The sequence below is a fragment of the Eleutherodactylus coqui genome, chromosome 4 (assembly GCF_035609145.1).
Source record: "Eleutherodactylus coqui strain aEleCoq1 chromosome 4, aEleCoq1.hap1, whole genome shotgun sequence".
Taxonomy (NCBI): Eukaryota; Metazoa; Chordata; class Amphibia; order Anura; family Eleutherodactylidae; genus Eleutherodactylus; species Eleutherodactylus coqui.
In genome coordinates this window covers 290,195,144-290,222,346 of record NC_089840.1, presented here as the reverse complement: position 1 = coordinate 290,222,346, position 27,203 = coordinate 290,195,144, and the positions used below count along the sequence as shown (strand labels likewise).

At 49.9% G+C, this 27,203-nt stretch overlaps 1 protein-coding gene across 1 annotated transcript in view; it reads left to right on the top strand.

Annotated features, from left to right (window-relative positions):
* The first annotated feature begins 381 nt into the window (after nucleotides 1-381).
* LOC136626754 (alpha-2-macroglobulin-like protein 1) overlaps nucleotides 382-27,203 on the top strand; it is a 194,995-nt gene continuing 168,173 nt past the window's right edge. Inside the window, exons 1-4 of the mRNA XM_066601760.1 lie at nucleotides 382-443; nucleotides 3,182-3,365; nucleotides 3,575-3,740; nucleotides 18,708-18,760. Coding sequence (XP_066457857.1) covers nucleotides 382-443; nucleotides 3,182-3,365; nucleotides 3,575-3,740; nucleotides 18,708-18,760 — 465 coding nt within the window. The remainder of the gene's footprint in view (nucleotides 444-3,181; nucleotides 3,366-3,574; nucleotides 3,741-18,707; nucleotides 18,761-27,203) is intronic.

The following is a 27,203-nucleotide window of genomic DNA, read 5'->3' as shown; positions in this document are numbered from 1 at the left end:
AGACAATTTTGCAGTGGGGCACACACCTTTTGGGAGAGGGCCATTCTTTTGTGGAGGGTATGTCCTTTTGAAGTGAGTCGTTGCTAACAAGCCTTGTGTATATGAAGGATGTATTTTTGAGCTGACGTGTATTTACCCCCCTTTACGTACCGCACCCCATTAAACATCACAATGTGCCGCACGCTCTCTTAGTGAGAACCCAGATGAGCCCGCACAGTCAGCGCCAATCGGTATTCTGGGAATTACGCTTTAATGACTTTACGGATGAGCTAACGCGTTTTGGACCCAGACTGAGGAACAGATTGTTATCCACCTGAAACGCGTCTTCTGCGAGAGGTTTCGGTAATATATTTGTGTCTCTCCCCAGGAATCGGCTCCAGGATGTGGCTGCTGTGTCTGCTCCTCAGCATGGATGGAATTCTGGTACAGTCCAGCAAAATGCCGTAAGTGCAATCAGTGGCTTCAATATGTGTGAGCGGCTCTACTAAATAAACAAAATGAACCACTGTGTGATCGTTGCCTCAGCCATTTATTAGCTAGATCACACCCAATAGAGCGCCTCTCGCAGCACAGTGAAGAGTGTGAGCTCCTGCGGTTCCCTTAGTATATTCTGTGACCGCCATTCCTGTACATGCAGTGAGGTTGTCAGATAGTTCTCATATACAGGAGACTGCATCCCCACGCTGCACGGACTTGTTTAGGCTCCTCCCACTATAGATCCCTGCAATATAAGGATGATCAAGTAATATCACGGATTAAAGGGGGAGCAGCATGCAAAGATAAGATTACAGTGTACAGGGCAGCAGGCTGAGTGGTCTGGTGCAAAGATGACCCTGTGATGTGCAGAGGGGGTCTGGTGTGGAGATGACACTATAATGTGCAGAGGGCTGAGGAGGGTCTGATGCAGAGATGGCACTGTTAGGGGAAGAGGGCTGAGGGGGTCTGGTGCAGAGATGACACTGTTAGGGCTCCTACCCACTAGCGTTTTTTTTCACTGCAAAATTCGCAGCAGTTTTTTTTCTACAGGGGGTCTATGGGACTTGTAATGTTAAAATCGCGATCGCGCAAAATCGCGATTTATCGCGATTTACCGCGAAATCGCGATTTTAGCTTTACAACTCCCATAGCCCAAAGACCCCTGCAGGAAAAAAATGCTGCGAATTTCGCAGTAAAAAAACGCTAGTGGGTAGGAGCCCTTAGGGAAAGAGGGCTACGAGGTCTGGTACAGAGATGACACTATAATGTGCAGAGGGCTGAGAGGGTCTGATGCAGAGATGGCACTGTTAGGGGAAGAGGGCTGAGGGGGTCTGGTACAGAGATGACACTATAATGTGCAGAGGGCTGAGGGGGTCTGATGCAGAGATGGCACTGTTAGGGGAAGAGGGCTGAGGGGGTCTGGTGCAGAGATGACACTGTAACTTGCAGAGGGCTGGGGGGTCTGGTGCAGAGATGACACTGTAATGTGTAGAGGGCTTAGGGGTCTGATGCAGAGATGGCACTGTTAAAAGAAAAAAAAAAGAAAAAATCACTGCTGCAGGGGACCAGTTTATACTTTAAATCTTATCACAGACTGAAATCCTAGTTTTTCTTAATAAAACTTAGCTTTTAATTAAATATTATACTTAAAATCCTATACGGACAAAAGGGCTTACATTAAAAAAAAACTTAATTAGTAAAATTTCAATAACTGTGATCCTTTGGACAATCTTAAAAATATCAAAAACGAGATAAAATATTTCTTTTTGGTTCTGTTCTATATATGGCGCACAACGCGTTTCATCGCTCACGCGATTCATCAGGAGCGATGTTACCAAGCTCATAGAACCAAGTAGTGAAACCCGGATCAGAAACACTCTATTGTAAGTACCCTAGTTCCATGTGTTATTGAAACCCACACAAGATTGGTGGTACAGAGTGAATAAGGTCAAAAAGTGACTAGTGTCTGCGCACTCAGTGATAGATTATGAGTTCTTAACGCTATGCAGCCAAATGATCATCTGTCATAAACGTCTCAATTGGTTACAGTTATGCTGCACATCCATTAGTGTCTATTTCAAGACAAAATGGGCTGCCAGAGTCCAATCTAGGGCTACTTACAATCTCAGACAACAATCTATCCTAATACCAGGTAGTTTTTTTTTAACCTGGCTCCTACCCCTAGACTTCTAAGATAGCAGACCCTCTTATAAGGAAAGGTATTGATGAATAGCCTAAAGTCCCTACAAATGCTCAGGTACTGGTACTAATCACCAGTAACCTGGCTAAAGAGAGTGGTCAGCAACATAAAGATTAGAAAATAAACAAAATAAAATAAATCTGGCAGCAGCTCCAGCCTTGGTGGTCTATTTGACATGCAGAGGTCAATGAGATGCATCATTTGCATATCTAATATTAAGTTTTTTTTATGTAAGCCCTTTTGTCCGTATAGGATTTTAAGTATAATATTTAATTAAAAGCTAAGTTTTATTAAGAAAAACTAGGATTTCAGTCTGTGATAAGAGATGGCACTGTTAGGGGAAGAGGGCTGAGGGGGTCTGGTGCAGAGATGACACTATAATGTGCAGAGGGCTGAGGGGGTCTGGTGCAGAGATGACACTGTAATGTGCAGAGGGGGTCTGGTGTGGAGATGACCCTGTGATGCACAGGGGGCTAAAGGGGTCTGGTGCAGATATGATACTATAATGTGCAGAGGGCTGAGAGGGTCTGATGCAGAGATGGCACTGTTAGGGGAAGAGGGCTGAGGGGTCTGGTGCAGATATGACACTATAATGTGCAGAGGGCTGAGAGAGTCTGATGCAGAGATGGCACTGTTAGGGGAAGAGGGCTGAGGGGGTCTGGTACAGAGATGACAATATAATGTGCAGAGGGCTGAGGGGTCTGGTGCAGAGATGACACTGTAGCTTGCTGAGGGCCGAGGGGGTATGGTGCAGATATGTCCCTGTAATGTGCAGTGCAGAGGGCTGAGGGGGTCTGATGAAGAGATGACTCTGATGTGCAGAGGGCTGAGGGGGTCTGGTGTAGATATGACACTATAATGTGCATAGGGTTGAGGGGGTCTGGTGCAGAGATAACCCTGTTATGTGCAGTGCAGAGCGCATGTCAGGGATGGCTGTGGTCACGGCCTCTGTGTCCTGATCTCTGCTCTGGTTGATGGTCATTGCTTGTGTTCTTGTCATTGCAGAAGCTTTGCACTGTTCATCCCTCCTGACGTGTATCACGGATTAGATAACCTCTTCTGCATGCACTCCTCCCCGGACCTGCAGGGGTTCACAAAGATGACAGTGGATCTGAAGACCTCATCTGGAAGTGAGACCCTGTATACAGTGCAGCCGGACAGCCCCACATGGCACTGCCCGTCATTCCAGGTACGGAGCCCCATCTGCCCCTCACACTATTATCCTAGGAAATACACTGTAACGCATCCCAGCAGTATATGGCGGCTTTATATGGATCTGTACAGTGTATCTGTTCTGTAGATACAATAGATAGACACATATAGACACATATAGACATGTATATAACTGGTGGTCTCACGTCTCTAACACTACTGAAATAATACCGTAATGTCCCGCAGCCTCCTAAACCTTCAGGCTCCACAGAGAAAGTCACTATCGCCGTCCACGGACACAGGAGCGATGGCGAGAAGGTGGAGCTGAGCTCAAAGGAGCTGACTGCACGGAAGAAAAAAACCGGGACCCTCATCCAAACCGACAAAGCTATGTATAAACCCGGACAAAAAGGTGAGAAGGCGGGATTATAGATACATTATACTGTATACAGGGAGGAGGGACTATAGATACATTATACTGTATACAGGGGAGGAGGGACTATAGATACATTACAGTGTATACAGGGGAGGAGAGACTATAGATACATTACACTGTATACAGGGGAGGAGGGACTATAGATACATTACACTGTATACAGAGAAGGAGGGACTATAGATACATCACACTGTATACAGAGAAGGAGGGACTATAGATACATTACACTGTATACAGGAGAGCATGGACTATAGATACATTATACTGTATACAGGGGATAGGGGAATATATATACATTTTTCTGTATACAGAGGATAGGGGACTATAGATACATTATATTGTATACAGGGCAGAAGGGGTTATCAATACACTAGCTTGTCACCTGCAAATTTGTATTTTTTAAACTAATTCATGTTTTGCTGTATATTAAAACATAAAAAGTCTAGATGTGAGAGGAGTGTAACTGTAATATTCTGTCAGCACAGTTCTGTATGTCTTTGGTCTTGTCATCTTTTGCTGGGATATAAAGGTTTTGTGGGCTGTATACACCTGACCCGCCACATACAGATGCCCAGGAGAAAAACATGTTTTTTCTAAATGTACACCTGCTGCCTTAAGTGTTTGCCCTTGAGCCTTATTGATCATCAATGCAAATGCTGTTTTTAGAGGGAACTGCATCCTTTTGAATTGAAAAGGCACATCCGTCGGTATTATTGGAATGCGTGGAATTGAAATACTTGTTTCTTTTGCTGTCCCGGTTGTAATAGTGGCTCTTACAATGTTCCGCCCCCGGTGTGAAATTTGTAATCGTGTGCTGTTGCACAGTTTTGGTGCATCAGGATTTCGCATTAATAGGACCAGAACGCTAACTTTTAACCTCAGCATATGGGAAGGCACTCCTGACAATTCCAAAGAGTTAAGGAACTGTACAGGGTATGACCAAATAAATCTGTCTTGTCGCGCTCCCTAGAGAACTCTTATCAATTTTCAGGATAGGTGGTTGATATACCCGACTTCGCCCAAGTTAATTTGGTACCGGTGTTTACGTGTTGTTCGCACGGAAAATTTGATGAAGTCATAGTTACTATAGATGAACCGAGTAATAAAATATGCATACATATAGAGGAGTGTTAGATTCTCCTCAGGCTGCATGTACTGATGTCCCTCTGCAGAATGTGCCACCCTCCCACTCTCCTTACTTTTTACCCTTAAAGGTAACGCCCCTTTTAAATTTAAATTTACCCACAGACTGGAGGTTGCAGCCCCTTGTTAGCCTTAAAGGCTTCATCCCTGCAGTCCATGGCTGCTTCCTTATGTACTTTACAGCCTTTCAGTATATACACAGAGAGGTCAGTTATATTCTCAGTTCATACACATAGGAGGTGAGGTAGATTCTCCTCAGTATATACACATAAAGGTGAGGTAGATTCTTCTCATTATATACACACGGAGGTGAGGTAGATTCTCCTTAGTATATACACACACACACAGAGGTGAGGTAGATTTTCCTCAGTATATACACAGAGGGGTGAGGTAGATTCTCCTCAGTATATACACATATAGGTGAGGTAGATTCTCCTCAGTATATACACATATAGGTGAGGTAGATCCTCCTCAGTATTACCACATAGAGGTCAGCTAGATTCTCCTCAGTATATACACACAGATGTGAGGTAGATTCTCCTCAGTATATACACATAGAGGTGAGGTAGATTCTCCTCAGTATATACACATAGTGGTGAGGTAGATTCTCCTCAGTATATACACATTGAGCTGAGGTAGATTCTCCTCAGTATATACACATTGAGCTGAGGTAGATTTTCCTCAGTATATACACACCGAGGTGAGGTAGATTCTCCTCAGTATATACACATAGAGGTGAGGTAGATTCTCCTCAGTATATACACATAGAGGTGAGGTAGATTCTCCTCAATATACAAATCATTTCCCTTGGCTTTACGGTTTCTGAAAAAATTCCTATGTATAGCGGATTTTCACAGCTTTGCATGCTTAGAAAAAAATAATCAAATTGTGGCCCCTTTACTTTTACTATTTAGGACTAGAGATGAGCGAACGTACTCGGTAAGGCCAATTTCGAAATCGAGCACCGCGATTTTCGAGTACTTCACTACTCGGGTGAAAAGATTCGGGGGGCGCCATGGGTGAGCGGAGGGGAGTGGGGGGGAGAGGGAGAGAGAGAGAGCTCCCACCTGTTCCACGCTGCTACCCCCCGCTCCACCACGCCACGCCACGCCCCCCGGCGACCCCTGAATCTTTTCACCCGAGTAGTGAAGTACTCGAAAATCGCGGTGCTCGATTGCGAAATCGGCCTTACCGAGTACGTTCGCTCATCTCTATTTAGGACCTAAAGAAAAGTTGTGCCAAATTTCACATTTCTATGACACTGGGAAGTTAGAGAATTAAATTAGGTAAATAATAGAGATGAGCGAGCGCACTCGTCCGAGCTTGATGCTCGTTCGAGCATTAGGGTGTTCGAGATGCTCGTTACTCGAGACGAACACCACGCGGTACTCGACTCCATTACATTTCCTTCCCTGAGAAATTTGCGCCCTTTTCTGGCCAATAGAAACATAGGGAAAGCATTACAACTTCCTCCTGTGACGTTCCAGCCCTATCCCACCCCCCTGCAGTGAGTGGCTGGTGAAATCAAGTGACCCACGAGTATTTAAATCTGCCCCACCCGCGGCTCGCCACAGACACGTGCTAAGAGAGATGAGGGAAAGTGCTGCTGATGCTGCTATAGGGACAGTGTTAGTGTCTTCAAGAACCACAACAGTCCTTCTTAGGGCCACAGCTCACCTAGTGCATTACTGTTGTGGCTGCTGTGAGCAGTTTTGCACAATTTTTTTTTTATGTATATCGGGTGTGCAGGCTGTAGCGTTCTCAGGCTGCAGTCTGTACTTCAGTATAGGGGCAGTATTGGTCAGGCAGGGACAGTGGTAGTGTAGAATCCTGTCTACAAGTACCCCAACGGTTCTTCTTAGGGCAACCTGCGACCATGTGTATTGAACTCCGTGGTTGCTGGGAGTTGTAGTACCTCTGCATAGTTCACAGCCTAGCCTGCGTGCAGCCTTCATTTAGAAATATTTTGCTGTACGCACTTCGCGTAGCGTCACTGCAGTCTGCCTCTGTACGCCAAGAAACCGCACATTTTCTACAATGCTCTGTTATACGTGTGCTGTTTCAGACGTTCACGGTCTGCCTGACGCCCATAGATTTGAAAGTGCAATAAACACTGCCTAGCCTCAGCCTGCATTGCAGAGTAAAATAAGGAGATAAAAAAAAAAATTCCTTTTTACGGCTAACGGTTACTCAGTGCATGTGCCTGCGTAGCTTGTGGGACTTTACGTCCATCCAAACTGCATAGTTCACAGCTAGGCCTAAGTGCAGCCTTCCTTATAATTTATCTCTGGGTTCATTTTGCGTTATGTTACCACTGGCAGCCACCAACTGCGCGGCAATAATTCACAAACATTTTTACACCGCTCTGTCTCTGCTCGATTCTTAATCCAGCATGCTGAGGGGTAGGGGCAGAGAACGTGGACGCGGTAGCGGTCGAGGATGCGGAGTCCCAAGTGAGGGTGTGGGCATAGGACGAGTTCCTGGTCCAGGTGAATCGCAGCCGGCTGCTGTGGGAGTAGGAGAGAGGACAGTTTCTGGGGTCCCCAGCTTCATATCGCAATTTTTGGGTCCACGTCGTAGACCTTTATTAAAAATTAACCGTGTGAGCAGGTCCTGTCATGGATGGCAGAAAGTGCATCCAGCAATCTATCGACCACCCAGTCTTCTACGCCGTCCACTGCTGCAACTCTGAATCCTCTGGCTGCTGCTCCTCCTTCCTTCTAGCCTCTTCACTCCATGAAAATGACACATTCTGAGGAGCAGGCAGACTCCTAGGAACTGTTCTCGGGCCCCTGCCCAGATTGGGCAGCAATGGTTCCTCTCCCACCGGAGGAGTTTGTCGTGACCGATGCCCAACCTTTGGAAAGTTCCCGGGGTCCGGGGGATGAGGCTGGGGACTTCCGGCAACTGTCTCAAGAGCTTTCAGTGGGTGAGGAGGACGATGACGATGAGACACAGTTGTCTATCAGTGAGGTAGTAGTGAGGGCAGTAAGTCCGAAGGAGGAGCGCACAGAGGATTCAGAGGAAGGGCCGCTGGACGATGAGGGGACTGACCCCACCTGGTATGATAAGCCAACTGAGGACAGGTCTTCAGAGGGGGAGGCAATTGCAGCCGCAGGACAGGTTGGAGGAGGCAGTGGGATGGCCAGGGGTAGAGGCAGGGCAAGAGCGAATAATACACCAGCTGTTTCCCAAAGCACCAGCTCGCGCCAAGCCACCGTGCAGAGGCCAAGGTGCTCTAAGGTGTGGCAGTTTTTCACTGAGATGGCGGATGACTGACGAACAGTGGTGTGCAACCTTTGTCGCGCCAAGATCAGCCGGGGAGCCACCACCACCAGCATGTGCAGGCATATGATGGCCAAGCACCCCACAAGGTGGGACAAAGGCCGCTCACCGCCTCCAGCTTGCGCTACTGCCTCTCCCCCTGGGCCCCAACCTGCCACTGAGATCCAACCCCCCTCTCAGGACACAGGCACGACCGTCTCCTGGCCTGGACCCACACCCTCACCTCCGCTGTCCTCGGCCCCATCCACCAATGTCTCTCAACGCAGCGTCCAGCTGTCGCTAAGAGAATCGTTGGAGCGAAAGCGCAAGTACGCCGCCACGCACCCGCACGCTCAAGCTTTAAATGTCCACATAGCCAAATTGATCAGCCTGGAAATGCTCCCCTACAGGCTGGTGGAAACGGAGGCGTTCAAAAACATGATGGCGGCGGCAGCCCCGCGCTACTCAGTCCCCAGTCGCCACTATTTTTCATGGTGTGCCGTCCCAGCCCTGCACGACCACGTCTCACGCAACATAGTACGCGCCCTCACCAACTCAGTTACTGCCAAGGTCCACTTAATAATGGACACGTGGACAAGCACAGGTGGGCAGGGCCACTATATCTCCCTGACGGCACATTGGGTGAATTTAGTGGAGGCTGGGACCGAGTCAGAGCCTGGGACCGCTCATGTACTACCCACCCCCAGAATTGCGGGCCCCAGATCGGTACTGGTATCTGCAGCGGTGTATGCCACCTCCACTAAACCTTCCTCCTCCTCCAACGCAACCTCTACCTCGCAATCAAGACTGGTCAGCAGCAGCACGTCACCAGCAGTCGGTGTCGCGCGGCAGCACAGCGGTGGGCAAGCGTCAGCAGGCCGTGCTGAAGCTACTCAGCTTAGGAGAGAAGAGGCACACGGCCCACGAACTGTTGCATGGTCTGACAGAGCAGACCGACCGCTGGCTTTCGCCACTGAGCCTCCAACCGGCCATGGTCATGTGTGACAACGGCTGTAACCTGGTGGCGGCTCTGCAGCTCGGCAGCCTCACACACGTGCCATGCCTGGCCCACGTCTTTAATGTGGTGGTTCAGTGGTTTCTGAAAGGCTACCCACACTTGTCAGACCTCCTCGGCAAGGTGTACCGGGTCAGCGCACATTTCCGTAAGTCCAACACGGACGCTGCCACCCTGCGCACCCTGCAACATCGGTTTATTCTGCCAGTGCACCGACTGCTTTGCGACGTGCCCACACGGTCAAACTCTACGCTTCACATGTTGTCCCGGCTGTATGAGCAGCGTAGAGCTATAGTGGAATACCAACTCCAACATGGGCGGCGAAGTGGGAGTCAGCCTCCTCAATTCTTTACAGAGGAGTGGGCATGGAGGCAGATATCTGCCAGGTCCTTGGAAACTTTGAGGAGTCCACCTTGATGGTGAGCGGCGATGCTGCAATCATTAGTGTCGCCATTCCTCTGCTATGCCTCTTGAGAAGTTCCCTGCAAAGCATAAAGGCTGATGCTTTGCGGGCAGAAACAGAGGCGGGGGAAGACAGTATGTCGCTGGATAGTCAGAGCACCCTCATGTCTATATCTCAGCGCGTGGAGGAGGAGGAGGAGGAGGGGGAGGAGCCTGAGGAGGAAGAGACAGCTGGGCCCACTGCAGAGGGTGCCCATGCAGCTTGCCTCTCATCCATTCAGCGTGTATGGCCTGAGGAGGAGGAGGAGGAGGATACTCAAAGTCATCGTCCTAGTGAGGACAGCCATATGTTGCGTACAGGTACCCTGGCACAGAGGGCTGACTTTATGTTAGCATGCCTTTCTTGTGACCCTCGTGTTGGACGCATTCTGGCCACTACGGATTACTGGGTGTACACACTTCTTGACCCACGGTATAAGGAGAACCTTTCCACTCTCATTCCCGAAGAGGAAAGGGGTTTGAGAGTGATGCAATACCACAGGGCCCTGGTGGACAAACTGATGGTAAACTTCCCATCTGACAGCGCTAGCGGCAGAAGGCGCAGTTCCGAGGGCCACGTAGAAGGGGAGGCGCGGAGATCAGGCAGCATGTTCAGCGCAGGCAGGGGAACACTCTCCAAGGCCTTTGCCAGCTTTATGGCTCCCCAGCAAGACTGTCTCACACCTCCCCAGTCCAGGCTGAGTCGAAGGGAGCACTGTAAGAAGATGGTGAGGGAGTACGCAGCCGATTGTACCACCGTCCTCCGTGACGCCAATGCTCCGTACAACTACTGGGTGTCAAAGCTGGACACGTGGCCCGAACTCGCGCTGTATGCCCTGGAGGTGTTGGCATGCCCTGCGGCTAGCGTCTTGTCAGAGAGGGTGTTTAGTGCAGCTGGGGGAATCATCACGGACAAGCGTACCCGCCTGTCAACCGACAGTGCCGACAGGCTTACACTCATAAAGATGAACAAAGCCTGGATTTCCCCAGACTTCTCTTCTCCACCAGCGGACAGCAGCGCTACCTAAAGAACTTTGTAAATCCGTGTATGGTATTCGTCCTCCTCCTCCGGCTCCTCCTCCTGAAACCTCTCGTAATAACCGCGAATGGGCAATTTTTCTGTGGGCCAAAAGGCTCATATAACTTTTCTAAATAATATTTATCTGTTTCAATTCTCATTAAAGCATTGAAACTTCCACCTGAACCAATTGTTTTTTAGACTGGGCTGCCTCCAGGCCTAGTTAAAAATTAAGCCACAGTACGCTAAGCGATTAATGGGTTTCACCTGCCCTCTGGGTTGGGCATGGGCAATTTTTCTGGGGTACATTTGTACTGTCGGTACAACAATTTTTCGGGCTCTCGCCTACAATGTAATCCAAGTAATTTTTATCGGCTTCACCTGCACTCATGGTACACCACTGTGTCTGGGGTTGGCCTACACATTTGCTACAGAAATGTTACTCTGTTCTGCCTACCTATACTTCTGCCACAGCAATGCTACAGGGGTCTGACTATACTTCAGCAACAGAAATGTTACTTCGGTCTGCCGATACTTCTGCTCCTGAAATGTTACCTTGGTTGGTGTATACTGTTACTACTGTAATTTTACTAATACTGGGCTCTGCCCATAATGCTTCAACGGAAATGTTACTGGGGCAGGTCTATACTGCTATAACAGAAATGTAACTAATAGTGGGCTTTGCCCATACTGCTTCTACGTTGCTGTTGCTGGGGCCTGTCTATACTCGTACTACTGAAATCTTATCAATACAACGCTCTCCCTACACTGCTGCCAGGGAAATGTGAATCTGCTGCTTTGTCCCTACTGCTTCTACGTTGCTGTTGCTGGAGCCTGACTATACTCCTACTACTGAAATCTTACCAATACTACGCTCTCGCTACACTGCTGACAGGGAAATTTGAATCTGCTGCTTTGTCCATACTGCTTCTAAGTTACTGTTGCTGGGGCCAGTCTATACTCCTACTACTGAAATCTTACCAATACTATGCTCTCCCTACACTGCTGCCAGGGAAATGTGAATCTGCTGCTTTGTCCATACTGCTTCTACGTTATTGTTGCTGGGGCCAGTCTATACTCCTACTACTGAAATCTTACCAACACTATGCTCTCCCTACACTGCTGCCAGGGAAATGTTTTTCTGCTGCTTTGCCCTTACTGCTTCTACGTTACTGTTACTGGGGTCTGTCTATACTGATACTACTGAAATGTTACTGGGGTCTGTGTATACTGCTGCAAATGAAATGTTAGTGGGGTCTGTCCTCACTGCTGCCAGTGAAATGTTACAGGGGTTTGTGCATACTCTTACCGCTGAAATGTTACTAATTCTCGGCTCTGCCTATACTGCTGCTACTGCAATGTTACAGGGTTGTGGAAACGGAGGCTTCCCAAAGACATGATGGTCCCGAGGCCACGCTAATAAGTTCCACAGGCGCGACAACTTTTCAGCTACGCGGTCACTGGGAAGGTGCATATAACCACGGACACGGGGACAGGACATGTACTGCCTCAAAAACTTTCCCATCCTCCTCCTCCAACTATGAAAACATTCTTGGCCGAAGCCCACCTGCATTTAATGTAGTGCTGGGCACTGCAATGGGATTTATTTATGTGCCGCCGGTGGGTTCCAGGGAGCCACCCATGCTGTGGGTCCACAGGGGCTTCACATAGGTGATTTGTACCTGCCTGTGTCTATGTATTAAAAACCCCAGTCAGGCTGGGGCATGCAGTGTGGGCCGAAGCCCACCTGCATTTAATCTGACGTTACCTCAGCTGTGCTGGGCACTGCAATGGGATTTATTTATGTACCGCCGGTGGGTTCCAGGGAGCCACCCATGCTGTCGGTCCACATGGAGTTGTAACTGCATGTGTCTACTTATAAAAGACCCCAGTCTGACTGGGGCATGCAGTGTGGGCCAAAGCCAACCTGCATTAAATCTGACGTTACCTCAGCTGTGCTGGGCACTGAAATGGGATATATTTATGTGCCGCCGGTGGGTTCCAGGGAGCCACCCATGCTGTGGGTCCACAGGGACTTCACATAGGGGATTTGTACCTGCCTGTGTCTATGTATTAAAAACCCCGGTCAGGCTGGGGCATGCAGTGTGGGCCGAAGCCCACCTGCATTTAATCGGACGTTACCTCAGCTGTGCTGGGCACTGCAATGGGATTTATTTATGTACCGCCGGTGGGTTCCAGGGACCCACCCATGCTGTCGGTCCACACGGAGTTGTAACTGCATGTGTCTACTTATAAAAAAAACCCAGTCTGACTGGGGCATGCAGTGTGGGCCGAAGCCTACCTGTATTTAATCAGACGTTAGCTCTGCTGTCCAGGGCACTGCAATGAGATTTATTTATGTTCCGCCGGTGGGTTCCAGGGAGTCACCCATGCTGTCGGTCCACACGGACTTCACAATAGGGAGTTGTACCTGTGTTACGGCACTCTGCCCCCCGAGCGCCAGTTGGGGTGCCCTGATCTCCCGCACCCCCACTGTCCCTGCCTACTTGCCTCGGCCCTGGCTAACCCCAGGCGGACAACTGGACGGCGGTCCCTGCCCTGGCTGGGGACCTGGCGACTGACAAGCAGGAAACTACCTAATGGGGGAAACAGAGTGCCGACAGAGGAGGCAGATGAATCAGACCAACAAAACTTGCAAGGCTGGAGATGGGACTCACAGGCAAACTGGCAGGGTGCTGGATAGCAACTAGTGCTGGCTGGGCCAGACTAGATTAGAGGCAAACAGAACCAACACAAACAGACAGAGTAATAGGGGACCAGAGGGAGCTGACCGACAACTAGGGACTGGCTGAGGAGAACCGCAGACAGACTGGCTAGGTGCATGCAGAACCAATAACTGGCAATGAGCTCACTACACTGCCAGTCTTTTAACCACAAGGTTCCGCCCAGGGGCGGAGAGTGGGAGGAGGCAACTCCGCCCACTGCTGTATAAGAAGAACGGAGGAGGGCGGGCGGCACCCTACGGGCGAACACGCCCATGCCGCCGCCCACAGCTGCTGGGATAACCTCGACACAGGGCTCCAGGCCGCCGGAGCCGACGCCGGAGCGACGCGCCGCGCTGTATGGTAACATTACCCCCCCTCTGACGGGGGACCTCCGGGCCCCCGGAAACTCGACCAGGCTTATCCAAAAAATGGCTGTGAAAACGCTGTACCAACCCGAGAATGTGACCCTCCCGAGCGGTCACCATGGACTGATCCTCAGGTCCATGACTTCGGTAGCCTGTGGCTGCCCCATTTCCTTCAGGGGCTCTCCTTTCTACATCTTCTTCAGGCCCAACCGTTGACATATCGTCGTGTTTCAGGTCATCTTCCGAGTCAATGCCCGAACGTTCACCACTATCTCTTGTCCCATCCTCGCTCCCAATGTCGCTGTCTTCAAAATATGAGGCAACTCCAATTTTAAAATCACTGTCATCTGAGCTATCATACTCCAAAAAACTCTTCCGGGTCCCCAAATATTGTAAGGTTCCTGTACCCCGGCGAGAATCCGCGATCTCCTGAGCCTCGTGTTCAACTTCATCACAGACCAGGGTGGGCGGCGGGGGACCGGAGGTGGGCATCACCGAAGAGACAACAGGTTTCGACAACGACTTATGGAACCCCCTGCGACCCCTCCTTTTGCGATTTCCAGAGGGCCGGTACCCCTTCTGTCCCACCCTGTACGGCTCAAATACCGACAGACTCTCCTCACAACGCAACTGCATACGAGACCCCACCCCTTTCTTCCGTCCCCTATGCAGGGCATCGGTGGCGACATCAGCAGCAGGGCGGCCGGACGGGGTTTGAAGGTGAGTGAGACCTCGGGGACTGAGTGCGGTATCGACTGGGCAGGGAGGAAGGGAAGCGTGGTGGCTATGGCAGGATGGCCCCCACTGGGTTAGCTCCCCAGTGGCCCAATCGAATTGGGGGTTGTGCAACGCCAGCCACGGCATCCCTAGTATTATGTCTACCGACATTTTCTCCATTACCAGGAACGATAGACCTTCCGAATGGCGACCCCCCACCGTGAGTTGTAACACTGGGGTCCTCCATCGTACCAAGCCCGAAGCAAGAGGAGTAGCATCAATGCTAGCAAAACGAATTGGCGTCTTTAGCGCCACAAATTCAGCCCTCAGGGGCTCAACGAGACGCATGCTTATCAGGTTAGCAGCTGCTCCGGAATCAATAAACGCCTGCCCTAGGCGGGAGAAGTTCCGGAATCTAACCTGACAGGGTATCAGAAGTCTGGGACGTACCTGAGGTCCTAGGCGACCCTCCCTGCAATCGCCTAGGACTGGAAGTCTTTCTGCCGATTCAGACTGTGGACGCTGAGGCCTCCGGGGGCAGGTTATCACCCGATGTCCAGCTTTCCCGCAGTAGAGACAGAGATGATGTAATAACCGAATCCGGCGTCGCTCCTCGGGGTCCAGCAGGTCCAGTTCCATAGGTTCGGGAACAGAGACTGGTACGGACGGGGAGGGGACAGGACAAATGACCTCCCTGACTCTATGGGTCGGTCTATCTTGCTTCCCAGCCCTGAGCCTCCTATCTGCCTTCACTGCTAACTCCATAGCCTCCTTTAAGGACCCGGGGACAGGATGGGAGATCAACAGTTCTTTGACCGCGTCCGAGAGACCTTGCATAAAAACGTCTTTCAGGGCGCTATCGTTCCATGCAGTATCACCCGCATAGCGTCTGAAACTGGAGCAATAATCCTCCACACAAAGCGACCCCTGATGCAGCGCCAGCAACCGTGAAACCGCCAACCCCACTCTATCCGGTTCATCGAAGATGCCCCCGAGTTCCTGAAAAAAGGAGTCCACCGAATGCAGGGAGGGGGAACCCTCAGGAATGGAAAAGGCCCAAGTCTGGGCAGAGCCCCGCAGCAGGGACATTATGAGCCCGACCCTCTGGACCTCCGAGCCGGAAGAGCGGGGACGCATCCGAAAAAACAGGCGACACGCCTGTTGAAAAACGAAAAACTTGTTCCTCTCCCCAGAGAACACCTCAGGAAGAGGGCACTTGGGTTCGGGGCAGGTAGAAGCGTTCTGCCCCTGCGACAACACCCACTGCTCCTGGGCCACCATGCGAGCTGACAAATCCTGGATCACCGGCACCAGGTCTTGCAGCTGGTTTGCCAGGGCGCTGATCGCCGCCATGAAAAGAAAAACAGTATTTTAAGGGCCAGTTATTATGTTACGGCACTCTGCCCCCCGAGCGCCAGTTGGGGTGCCCTGATCTCCCGCACCCCCACTGTCCCTGCCTACTTGCCTCGGCCCTGGCTAACCCCAGGCGGACAACTGGACGGCGGTCCCTGCCCTGGCTGGGGACCTGGCGACTGACAAGCAGGAAACTACCTAATGGGGGAAACAGAGTGCCGACAGAGGAGGCAGATGAATCAGACCAACAAAACTTGCAAGGCTGGAGATGGGACTCACAGGCAAACTGGCAGGGTGCTGGATAGCAACTAGTGCTGGCTGGGCCAGACTAGATTAGAGGCAAACAGAACCAACACAAACAGACAGAGTAATAGGGGACCAGAGGGAGCTGACCGACAACTAGGGACTGGCTGAGGAGAACCGCAGACAGACTGGCTAGGTGCATGCAGAACCAATAACTGGCAATGAGCTCACTACACTGCCAGTCTTTTAACCACAAGGTTCCGCCCAGGGGCGGAGAGTGGGAGGAGGCAACTCCGCCCACTGCTGTATAAGAAGAACGGAGGAGGGCGGGCGGCACCCTACGGGCGGACACGCCCATGCCGCCGCCCACAGCTGCTGGGATAACCTCGACACAGGGCTCCAGGCCGCCGGAGCCGACGCCGGAGCGACGCGCCGCGCTGTATGGTAACAACCTGCCTGTGTCTACTTATAAAAAAAAACAGTCTGACTGGGGCATGCAGTGTGGGCCGAAGCCCACCTGCATTTAATCTGACGTTAGCTCTGCTGTCCAGGGCACTGCAATGGGATATATTAATATACCGCCGGTGGGTTCCAGGGAGCCACCCATGCTGTGAGGTCACACGGAATTCCCATTGCGGAGTTGTACCTGCCTGTGACTATTTATAAAAAACCCCGGTCTGACTGGGGCATGCAGTGTGGGCCGAAGCCCACCTGTATTTAATCTGACGTTAGCTCTACTATCCGGGGCACTGCATTGGGACAAACTACAGGAGCAATACAGCGCTGATGAGACGTGCACAGCTACACTAGCATTGGAGTCCGCTGTAGGCCCGCGATTGCTGAGGATTTGTGCAGAGGCCTATGTCCTTGGTGAAGTGAAAGTCTGCTTTCTGCCTAGGATTGCTGAAGCTGTGGGCCGAGGCCTATGCCGTGGGCGCGGTGCAAGTCTGCCATGTTTAGCCGCTCAGATCAATTTTTTGTTCATGTCTTGGGTTTCCTAGGACCCACCTATGCTGTTAGTGCAAACTTAGTTCTCATCGCGGTGTTTGACCTGTCTGGCACAAAGACACTGACTTACTTGGGTAGAGGGCAGAGTGCTGACGGCTTTCCCCTTGCAGTGTCGATTGAGCTATGCGACACCTTGACAGAATGAATACTGTGTGGCACATGGATTCCCCATTGCTATGCCCACGTTTGCAGCTCGTGATGCAGGTGGCACAGGATTGGATTTCTCATTGCTTCTGTACAGCATTGTGGCCTATCGCCCCACCCCTTTTAAAGAGGGTCGCTGCCTGGCCCTGCCAACCCTCTGCAGTGTGTGCCTGCGGTTCCTCCTCATGGCTGACGCACTTATAAATAGACATGAGGGTGGTGTGGCTATGAGGCCAGCGTGTGGCATGAGGGCAGCTGAAGGCTGCGCAGGGACACTTTGGTGTGCGCTGTGGACACTGGGTCGTGCGGGGGGGTTGGGCAGCATGTAACCCAGGAGAAGTGGCAGCGGAGTGTCATGCAGGCAGTGCTTGTGCTTTGTTGGAGGTAGTGTGGTGCTTAGCTAAGGTGTGCCTTGCTAATGTGGGTTTGTCCGAAGTAAAAATTGGTAAGGGGGGGACACTCTTGCCGCTATTGTGGCTGAATAGTAGGATCTGGGAACCTGAAATGCAGCCCAGCATGTTGCCCATCGCCTGCCCTATGCGTTTCTGTGTCGTTTCCAGCACTTTCTTGTGTTTTGCAGATTTTCACCAATGAAAACCTTAGCGAGCATCGGCGATATACAAAAATGCTCGAGTCGCCCATTGACTTCAATGGGGTTCGTTACTCGAAACGAAACGAACCCTCGAGCATCGCGGAAAGTTCGACTCGAGCAATGAGCACCCGAGCATTTTGGTGCTCGCTCATCTCTAGTAAATAACATATGGGGGTCACTTACTTTTGCACTTGGAATTGAATAATCAAGTTGTGACCCTTTTATTTTTCCTATTTAGTATCTAAAGAATGGACGTGCCAGATTTTAAGTTTGTTCGTCACAAGAAAGATAGAGAATTTGTGGCAAATCAGTCAGTGACGGACTATAGCTACAGGGGAGGAGCGACTAGATATACATTATACTATATACAGGGGAGGAGGGACTAGAGATATATTATATTGTCCACAGGCGGATTTGATTTGCGGAATCTGCATGGAAGATCGGCAGTTCAAGCTGGTCGTAGGGAAGCATGGGATGTCCACACCTCAATTAAACACATGCAGATTTAATTTGCGGATGCCATGTGTGGAAAAGAAATCACACCATGCTCCATTTTACTGCGGATTCTGCCCCGATTGGCTCTATTAATCCCTACGAAAGTGAGGAGGGGGAAGGCAATCACTTTGGGCTTGCGATTTTTTCCCACGCAGATGATCCACGGCGCATCTGCATACATTTTCACAAAAAAAAATTAAAAAATGGTATCCACGATCGCCGTCAAACATTTAAAAATCATTTCCCAACTGACTCGTAGGTCTTCCGCTGTGGAAATCTGCATGTGCCGCGGACATGAGGCCTTACTGAGAACAATCACATTTTGTTCTGCTGGCTAACACGATATTAAACGTTCGTTTTTCGATAATGCTCTGTAACATGTCATACATACCTGACACACTTCTCATCTGCTCCCTCAGTTAATATCCGTATGGTAACAATGGATCAGAACTTGGAAGTTAAAAAACAACCGGTAAGTTTAAGATATTATATAAAACTGTTCTTTTGTATTACATTGTGACCTTATTATATCTATTGTATTACATCAAAACCAATTACATTAAAGAGGTATTCCATTTCAAGAATCTTATTTCAATGTATTCAAAATCACAAAATAATGCGCTCACCCATAAGATGTTGTTTTCCACCATTGAGGCATTCTTTATAAAATTACAGATACTTAAATGTCTTCCCAACGTTGTTGCAGAAGTTCCCACAAATGTGCTGCACTTGTCAATTTCTTTGCTTTCACCCTTCTGTCCAGTTCACCCCAAACAAGCTCAATGTGGTTTAAGTCTCGAGACCCTGCAGGCCATTCTATTCTTTGTAGCCTACTGGGTTCCTTTTATCTTCTTAAGTAGTTCTGGCATATCCTAGAAGTATGTTTGGTATCATTTATATAAAGCCCCGACCAAGTAGATGAACACCAGAGGGTACTGCATGGCATATCAAACTCCATCATACCTCTTCCTTCATGTTTGACAGTTGGTGTTGGTTATATACTTGATGGTATGAACCCTGATGATACAAAAACCCTGCATGATGTAGCAAAGATATCACATTTTTTGAACAATCTCATTTTTTATGGCAAGCACGATCCTAGAATCACAGGATTTTGTAAGTGGACACTCAGTAAATAGCTAAATGAAGATAGTTAAGCATTAATGCGCTTAATACCCCTTTATATTCATTAAGTGTGACAGGAATTGCAGCTACTTATCTCGAGTACATAAAACATTATTGTGAATCCCCTGGGCCGTACTTCTCAGTCAGCAAAGGTTGCATAGCAGCAGTGCAATATTTATTTTTTTGGGGGGGGAAAGAGAGGGCTTATTCTCCCCTGGTCGGTGGCGTCTAGGTCCCTAGAGCTGCAGATCTCCGGTGGCGATGCGGCAGGCTGCAGTGTCCTCAGTGTTCACACAGAACTCTCCTTTTGGTGACAGGGATTTAAATACCCCGCCTCCAGCAAGCAAGTACTGTGATTGTCTCACAAGCACTATGGCTCAGCCAATGAGAGCAGGCGCTTGATTAACCAATCACAGCCATTCATTGAATGGCTGTGTTTGGTTAATCCAGCGCCGACTTTCATCAGTTGACGCAGTGTTGGATTAACCAATCAGAGCAATAGCTTGCTGGAAGCGGGGTATTCAAGCCCCGCTACCAGCAAGAGCTGCTCTGTCAGCGTGCCGGAGGACATGGAAGCCTGCAGCAGTGCCGCAGCCCAGCGAGAGTGACCCGAACGCCGGCTGCTAGTTCAGTATTTATTTTTTTTTACATTTAGCCTATATTTCAAGCCTTCTCCTGAAAATCGGGATATATGTTATTATTGAGGTAGGGCTTATTATCAGGAAAACAAGGTAATAACAGTGACTCAGTGTGAGATAAGTTAGGAATCTTGGCCCCAAGGAATTGAGTTTTGTTCATGGGTTCACTGCTTTCAGTAGTTTGTTAGCCAAGATAGAGGGAACTAAAGATGCAGATGTCATCAGTGCCAGTTTATGTGGTCAATCCCTTCTGACCTAATGGAGCATAGAACTTTGATTGTGCCTTGTGTAATTGGGCTCAGTGCTTGTGTTCTACATAATGAGTTATTACTAGAGATGAGCGAGCACCAAAATGCTCGGGTGCTCGGTACTCGAGTCAAACTTTTCATAATGCTCGAGAGCTCGTTTCAAGTAACAAACCCCATGGGAGTCAATGGGCGACTTGAGCATATTTGTATGGGACCGATGCTCCACATAGGGGATGATTTGAGAAACTCCTGAAAACATCAGAATGTCATCGAAACACCACAGAAATGGATAGGGAATGGCGGGGGCAGCATGCAGGGCTGCATCTCAGGCTCTCAGGTCCCACTATTAAGCCAAAATGGGGGCAAGAGCCTGGCAGACACCCCCCTAACTATTTACTAGGGACAGACCCTCATTAGCAAGGCACACGCGCTGGCACATCTTGGCTAAGCACCACACTAGCTACAACCAAGGATAATCACTACCTGCGGGTGACACCGCCGCCTTCTCTCCCAGGTTACATGCTGGCATTGCTGTCCAACCCCCCCGCACAACCCTGTGTCCACAGCGCACACAAAACTTTCCCTGCACATCGTTCAGCTGACCTCATGCCACAGGCTCGCTTCATAGCCACACCACACTCATGTCGATTTATAAGTGCGTCCTGGATGAGGAGGAGCTGGAGACACACACTGCAGAGGGTTGGCAGGGCCAGGCAGCGACCCTCTTTGAAAGTGTGGGCAATAGCTCACAATGCTGATGATAAATTAACGTACGATCATCATTCCAATCCTGTGCCACCTCTGTCACAAAATTGTCAGGAGCCACAAACGTGGGCATAAAGGGGACTCAGGTGCCAGCACTTCTACACATCTCCACAATGCAGCAGCACATACTAACTCCAAAGATTGGTTTGAAGCAGAAGGTTTCGCAAAAGTAGCCACCACAGGTATACAGTGACCCTGTGAAAGTCTCATGAAATCACAAACGCTTCCTGTTAATGCTCCAATCCAGTATCTCGGATAACTGTGGTTACGCTGATCCCCAGACCCCAAGCAGGAGGAGGAGGTTGCATAATAAGCCCGAGAAACCATGACCGAGGTAGGACCCGCAATACTCTGTGTGGACGGGCCCTGGGTCAGGCTCGGTCCCAGCCTCCACCTTGTGTGACCCAAAGTGTGTGAGTTAAATAGCTATGAAAAATTCATGTGTCCCCACACAATTCATTCTGTGTATGTGTCAGGCAGCTGAACACCGCAATGGGAATCCTTTGTGCACCCACAGCATAGGCGGACCAATGAAACTTTTCTGTTACAAGAGTATAGGTGAACCCCTTAAACCTTTCAGTAGCAAGTGTGTAGGCGGACCCTAGTAACATTACTGTAGCAAGAGTATAGGTGAACCCCTCAAACCTTTCAGTAGCAAGTGTATAGGAGGACCCCTGTAACATTTCTGTAGCAAGATTGTAGGCAAACCCCTGAAATATAGGTGTACCAAGAGTATAGACGAAACCTGAAAAAATTTGGTTACCAAAAGTGTAGACGAAGGCCGGAAAAATTAGTTAGATAACAGTCTAGGCAATGGCCTGAAAAATTGGTGTACTAAGAGTACAAGTGTACCCCTGAAAAATTGCTCAATTGCGAGGGCAGGTGAAACCCAAAAACCTTTTTTAAAGATACAGCTCGCTGTTGCTTAATTTGTAACAGAACCTGGAGGCAGGCCTCCGAAAAAATTGGTTTCAGTTAAAGTATAAAAACTTTTTAAACTTTTAAAAATTGTAAAAACAATTTAAAACAGAGCCTTTTGGGCCGCTGAAAAATTGGCAGTTCAGCGTTATGACATGCTGTTTTAGGAGGAGGACTAGTAGTAGGAGGAGTAATAATATCCGAGAGTGATTGACAAAGCTAATTCCCCCATTTTTTGTGGTGATAGAGAATGCATTTTTCTCCTGTTGCAGCGAAAAGAATCATAAGGTTTTGCTGTTTTCTGCCAGTTGAGAAGAGAAGTCTGGGGAAATCCAGCCTTTGTTCATCTTTATGAGTGTAAGCCTGTCGGCGCTGGCAGCTGACAGGCGGGTATGCTTATCCGCGATGATTCCCCGAGCTGCACTAAACACCCTCTCTGACAAAACGCTAGCGGCAGGGCAGTCCAGCACCTCTAGGGCGTACAGTGCAAGTTTCTGCCACGTGTCCAGCTTTGACACCCAATATTTGTATGGAGCAGAGGCATCACAGAGGACGGTGGTAGAATTGGCTACGTGCTCCCTCACCATCTTTTAACAGTGCTCCCTCCGACTCAGCCTTCACTGGGGAGTCGTGACACAGTCATCTGAGGAGCCATAAAACTGGCAAAGGTCTTGGTGTTCCCCTGCCTGCGCTGGACATGCTGCCTGATCCCCACGCCTCCCCTGCTACTTGGCCCTCGGAACCGTGTCTTCTGCCACTAGCTCTGTCAAATGGGAACTTGAGCATCACTTTTTCCACCAGGGCCCTGTGGTATTGCATTATTCTTGTACCACTTTCCTCTTCGGGAATGAGAGTGGAAAGGTTCTCCTTATACCATGGGTCAAGAAGAATGTACACCCAGTAATCCGTGTTGGCCAAAATGCGTCTAACCCGAGGATCACAGGAAAGACAGCTTAACATGAAGTCAGTCATGTGTGCCAGGGTCCCAGTACGCAATACATCGCTGTCCTCACTAGGAAGATGACTTTCAGGATCCTCCTCCTCCTCTTCAGCCCATACACGCTGCACAGATGAGAAGCAAGCAGCATGGGTTGCTCCTCTGCAGTGTGGCTAGCAGTCGCCCCCCCTCGCCCTCCTCCTCCCCCTCTAAAATGCATTGAGATACAGACATGAGGGTGGTCTGGCCATCAAGTGACATACTGTCATCCCCCATCTCCTGTTCCAACCGCAAAGCGTCGGCATTTATGCTTAGCAGCGAACTTCTCAGCAGGCAAAGCAGTGGGGTGGTAATGCTAATGATGGCTGCATCGCCGCTCACCATCTGGGTAGACTCCTCAAAGTTTCCGAGGATCATCTCCATGCGCACTCCTCAGTAAAGAATTGCGGAGGCTGACTACCACTCTGTCGCCCATGTTGCAGCTGGTATTCCACTATTGCTCTACACTGCTCGTACAGCCTGGCCAACATGTGCAGCGTAGAATTCCAGCGTGTGGGCACGTCGCACAGCAGCCGATGCTCTGGCAGCTGAAACCGACATTGCAGGGTCCTCAGGGTGGCAGCGTCCATGGTGGACTTGCAGAAATGTGCGCAGACGCGGCGCACCTTGCCGAGCAGGTCAGACAAGTGGGGGTAGTTTTTCAGAAAGCGCTGAACCACCAGATTGAAGACGTGGCCCAGGCATGGAACGTGTGTGAGGCTGCCAAGCTGCAGAGCCGCCACGAGGTTACGGCCGTTGTCACACACGACCATGCCTGGTTGGAGGCTCAGCGGCAAAAGACAGAGGTCGGTCTGCTCAGTCAGACCCTGCAACAGCTTGGGGGCCATGTGCCTCTTGTCACCTAACCTCATTAGTTTCAGCACAGCTTGCTGACGCTTGGTCATCGCTGACTTCCACTGCCATCATGTTTTTGAAAGCCTCCGTTTCCACAAGCCTGTGTGGCAGCATCTCCAGGCTGATTAATTTGGCAATGTGCACGTTTAAAGCTTGTGCATGCAGGTGGGTGGCGGGGTATTTCTGCTTTAGCTCCAACGCTTGTGTTAGTGACAGCTGGACGCTGCGCTGAGAGACATTGCTGGATGGAGTGGAGGACCGTGGAGGTGAGGGTGTGGGTGCAGGCCGGGAGGTGCTCGAGCCTGCGCCCTGGGAGGTGGATTGGATCTGTGTGCCAGGTTGTGGCACAGGAGAAGAGGCAGTGGTGTGACCCAGAGGCAGTGAATGGCCTTCTTCCCACCTTGTGGGGTGCTTGGCCATCATATGCCTGCTCATGCTGGTGGTGGTGAGGCTGGTAGTGGTGGTTCACCGGCTGATCTTGGTGCGGCACAGGTTGCACACCACAGTTCATCGGTCATCTGTGCTCTCACTAAAAAACATCCACACCTTTGAACACCTAGCCCTCTGCACGGTGTACTTTCCAAAGGTTGGGCATCGGTCACAACAAACTCCTCAGGTGAGAGAGGAACCGTTTTTCCCCACTCAGGGCAGGGACTCGAGAACAGTTCCTGGGAGTCTGCCTGCTCATCAGAATCTGTCATTTTCATGGAGTGAGGAGGCTGGGAGGAAGGAAGAGCAACCAGAGGATTCAGAGTTGCAGTCCCTAGGCTGGGAATAGGGGACTGCGTAGAAGACTGGGTGGTCGATACATTGCTGGACACATTTTCTGCCATCCACGACAGGACCTGCTCACACTGCTCTGTTTGTAATAAATGTCTACCACGTGGACCCGCAAATTGTGATATGAATCTGGGGATCCCAGAAACTTGCCTCTCTCCTAATCCCTCAACATCCGGCTGTAATTTACACCGGCCAGGAACTCGGCCTGTGCCCACATCCTCACTTGGATGCCCGCATCCACGTCCATGTCCTCGACCCTTACCCCTACTCCTCATCATGGTTTAAGTATAGAGCAGGGCCCAAATAAATTACCCCACTGTACAGCACTGACAGCTGTGGCTAATTCTCCGCACACAGAGACTTGTAGATAGCGGAGGTTCTATGCTGTGACTTGAAAAAATTAACTCGCTGTCTTGCGCTGATACCTAGGGGTAATTTACTGCTCACAGAGACTTGTAGATAAGAGAGGCTGTATGGAGTGGGAGAAGACTCTAAAGCCAGTGGGCAGTGCTGGTAACTGCGGCTATCTCAACCCCACCAAGGAAAGGGTATTGTGAGACGCTCTGCACAGCGGCAGAGCTGAAATAGTTTGCAGTGGCCCCGGAAATATTACAATACTGTTTCGTGGTGAGACCTTGGTGTAATGCACTGCAGCCGGAGAAAGCTATAAGTTAAAGGCTGGGAACAGGCCTAGATGCACAATAAAAAAAATGATGCACTACTGCTCCCAGCCAGACACAACTATAATGCACACTGTGAGAAGTAGCCCTAAAAAGGACCGTTGGGGTTCTTGTAGAGAGGATCACGACTGTAAAACTTTCCCTATATAAGCAGCTCTGTCCCTAAACTCTACCTAATGCACTGCAGACCGAGAACACTATAGCTGAAATGGCCTGCACAGCCCTGGATGCTTAAAAAAAAATTGGTGCACTACTGCTCCCAGCCAGCAACAACTGTAATACACACGATGAGGAGTAGCCCTAAGAAGGACCATTGGGGTTCTTGAAGACAGGACCTACGCTAACACTTTCCCTATATCAGCAGCAGCACTTTCCCTAACCTCTGCCAGCATGTGTCTGAGGTGAGCCACGAGCGGGACCAGTTTAAGTACTCGGCGGTCACCTGATCTCGCCAGCCACTCACTGCTGGTGGGTGGGATAAGGCTGGCACGTCACAGCAGGAAGTGGTAATGCCTCCTCCGCATGTTTATTGCCTAGAAAATGGCAATAAACATGCAGGGAAGGAAATGGAATTGACTCGAGTACCGCGTGGTGCTCGTCTCGAGTAACGAGCATCTCGAGTACCCTAATGCTTGAATGAGCATCAAGCTCGGATGAGTGCACTCGCTCATCTCTAGTTATTACTGGTCCAAAGGAGGTATTGTCCTTGATCTATGAAAGTTCTTTCTAGGTTAAATGATGGTGATTCCAATTTGTGGTCAACCAAGCAAATCCATCTGAAGATATCACATTTTGATTCATGGGTCCATAATACTTTCTTCCATTTGCAGTAGTCCACTGGAAGTGCTTCCTGGCCCAGGCAACTCTTTTCTTTTTCAATCTTAGCACTGGCTTTCTTACTGATACTCGTCTTGTCCGACTTGCAGATAATTGTCTGTTAGAGATGAGCGAACGTACTCGGATAAGCACTACTCGTCCGAGTAATGTGCTTTATCCGAGTATCGCTGTGCTCGGCTTGAAAGATTCGGGGAGCACCGCTGCTGACAGGTGAGTTGCGGCGGGGAGCAGGGGAGAGCGGGCGGGAGAGAAGGAGAGAAAGATCTCCCCTCCGTTCCTCCCCGCTCTCCCCTGCAGCTCCCCGCTCCGCGGCGCTCCCCGAATCTTTCAAGACGAGCACAGCGATACTCGGATAAAGCACATTACTCGGACAAGTAGTGCTTATCCGAGTACGTTCGCTCATCTCTATTGTCTGTCTTCTTTGGTTAAGTGCCTTTTTCTTGCCATTATTATAGCAATGTGCTCTGTGTTGAGAAGAAAAACTGCAAGTCCTTCCTTAGAGCAGTCTGTTTCAACACTGGTAATATAGGATCAGAGGGTTTAAAAGTAATCAACAAAGGTTGAGACACCTGTAGGAATAGTTTGCATCCAATTTTAAACCATAATTTGCTTTCCATGCTGCAGAGCAGCCCGTCCTTGATGTGCTGATCCCTGAAAAAAAATTCTTTAGTCTGAATTTGTGATTTTAATAGAAATAAGCGAACGTACTTGTCCGAGCTTGATGCTCGCTCGAGTATTAGGGTACTCGAGATGCTCGTTACTCGAGACGAACACCACGCGGTACTCGAGTCAATTCCATTTCCTTCCCTGCATGTTTTGCGCCATTTTCTGGCTAATAGACATGCAGGGAAGGCATTACAACTTCCTCCTGTGACGTTCCAGCCCTATCCCACTCCCCTGCAGTGAGTGGCTGGCGAGATCAAGTGACCGCCGAGTAATTAAAGCAGTCCCGCCCGCGGCTCGCCTCAGACACACGCTGGCAGAGATTAGGGAGAGTGCTGCTGCTGCTATAGGGAGAGTGTTAGCGTCTTCAAGAACCCCAACGATCCTTCTAAGGGCCACATCTGACCGTGTGCATTACTGTTGTGGTTGC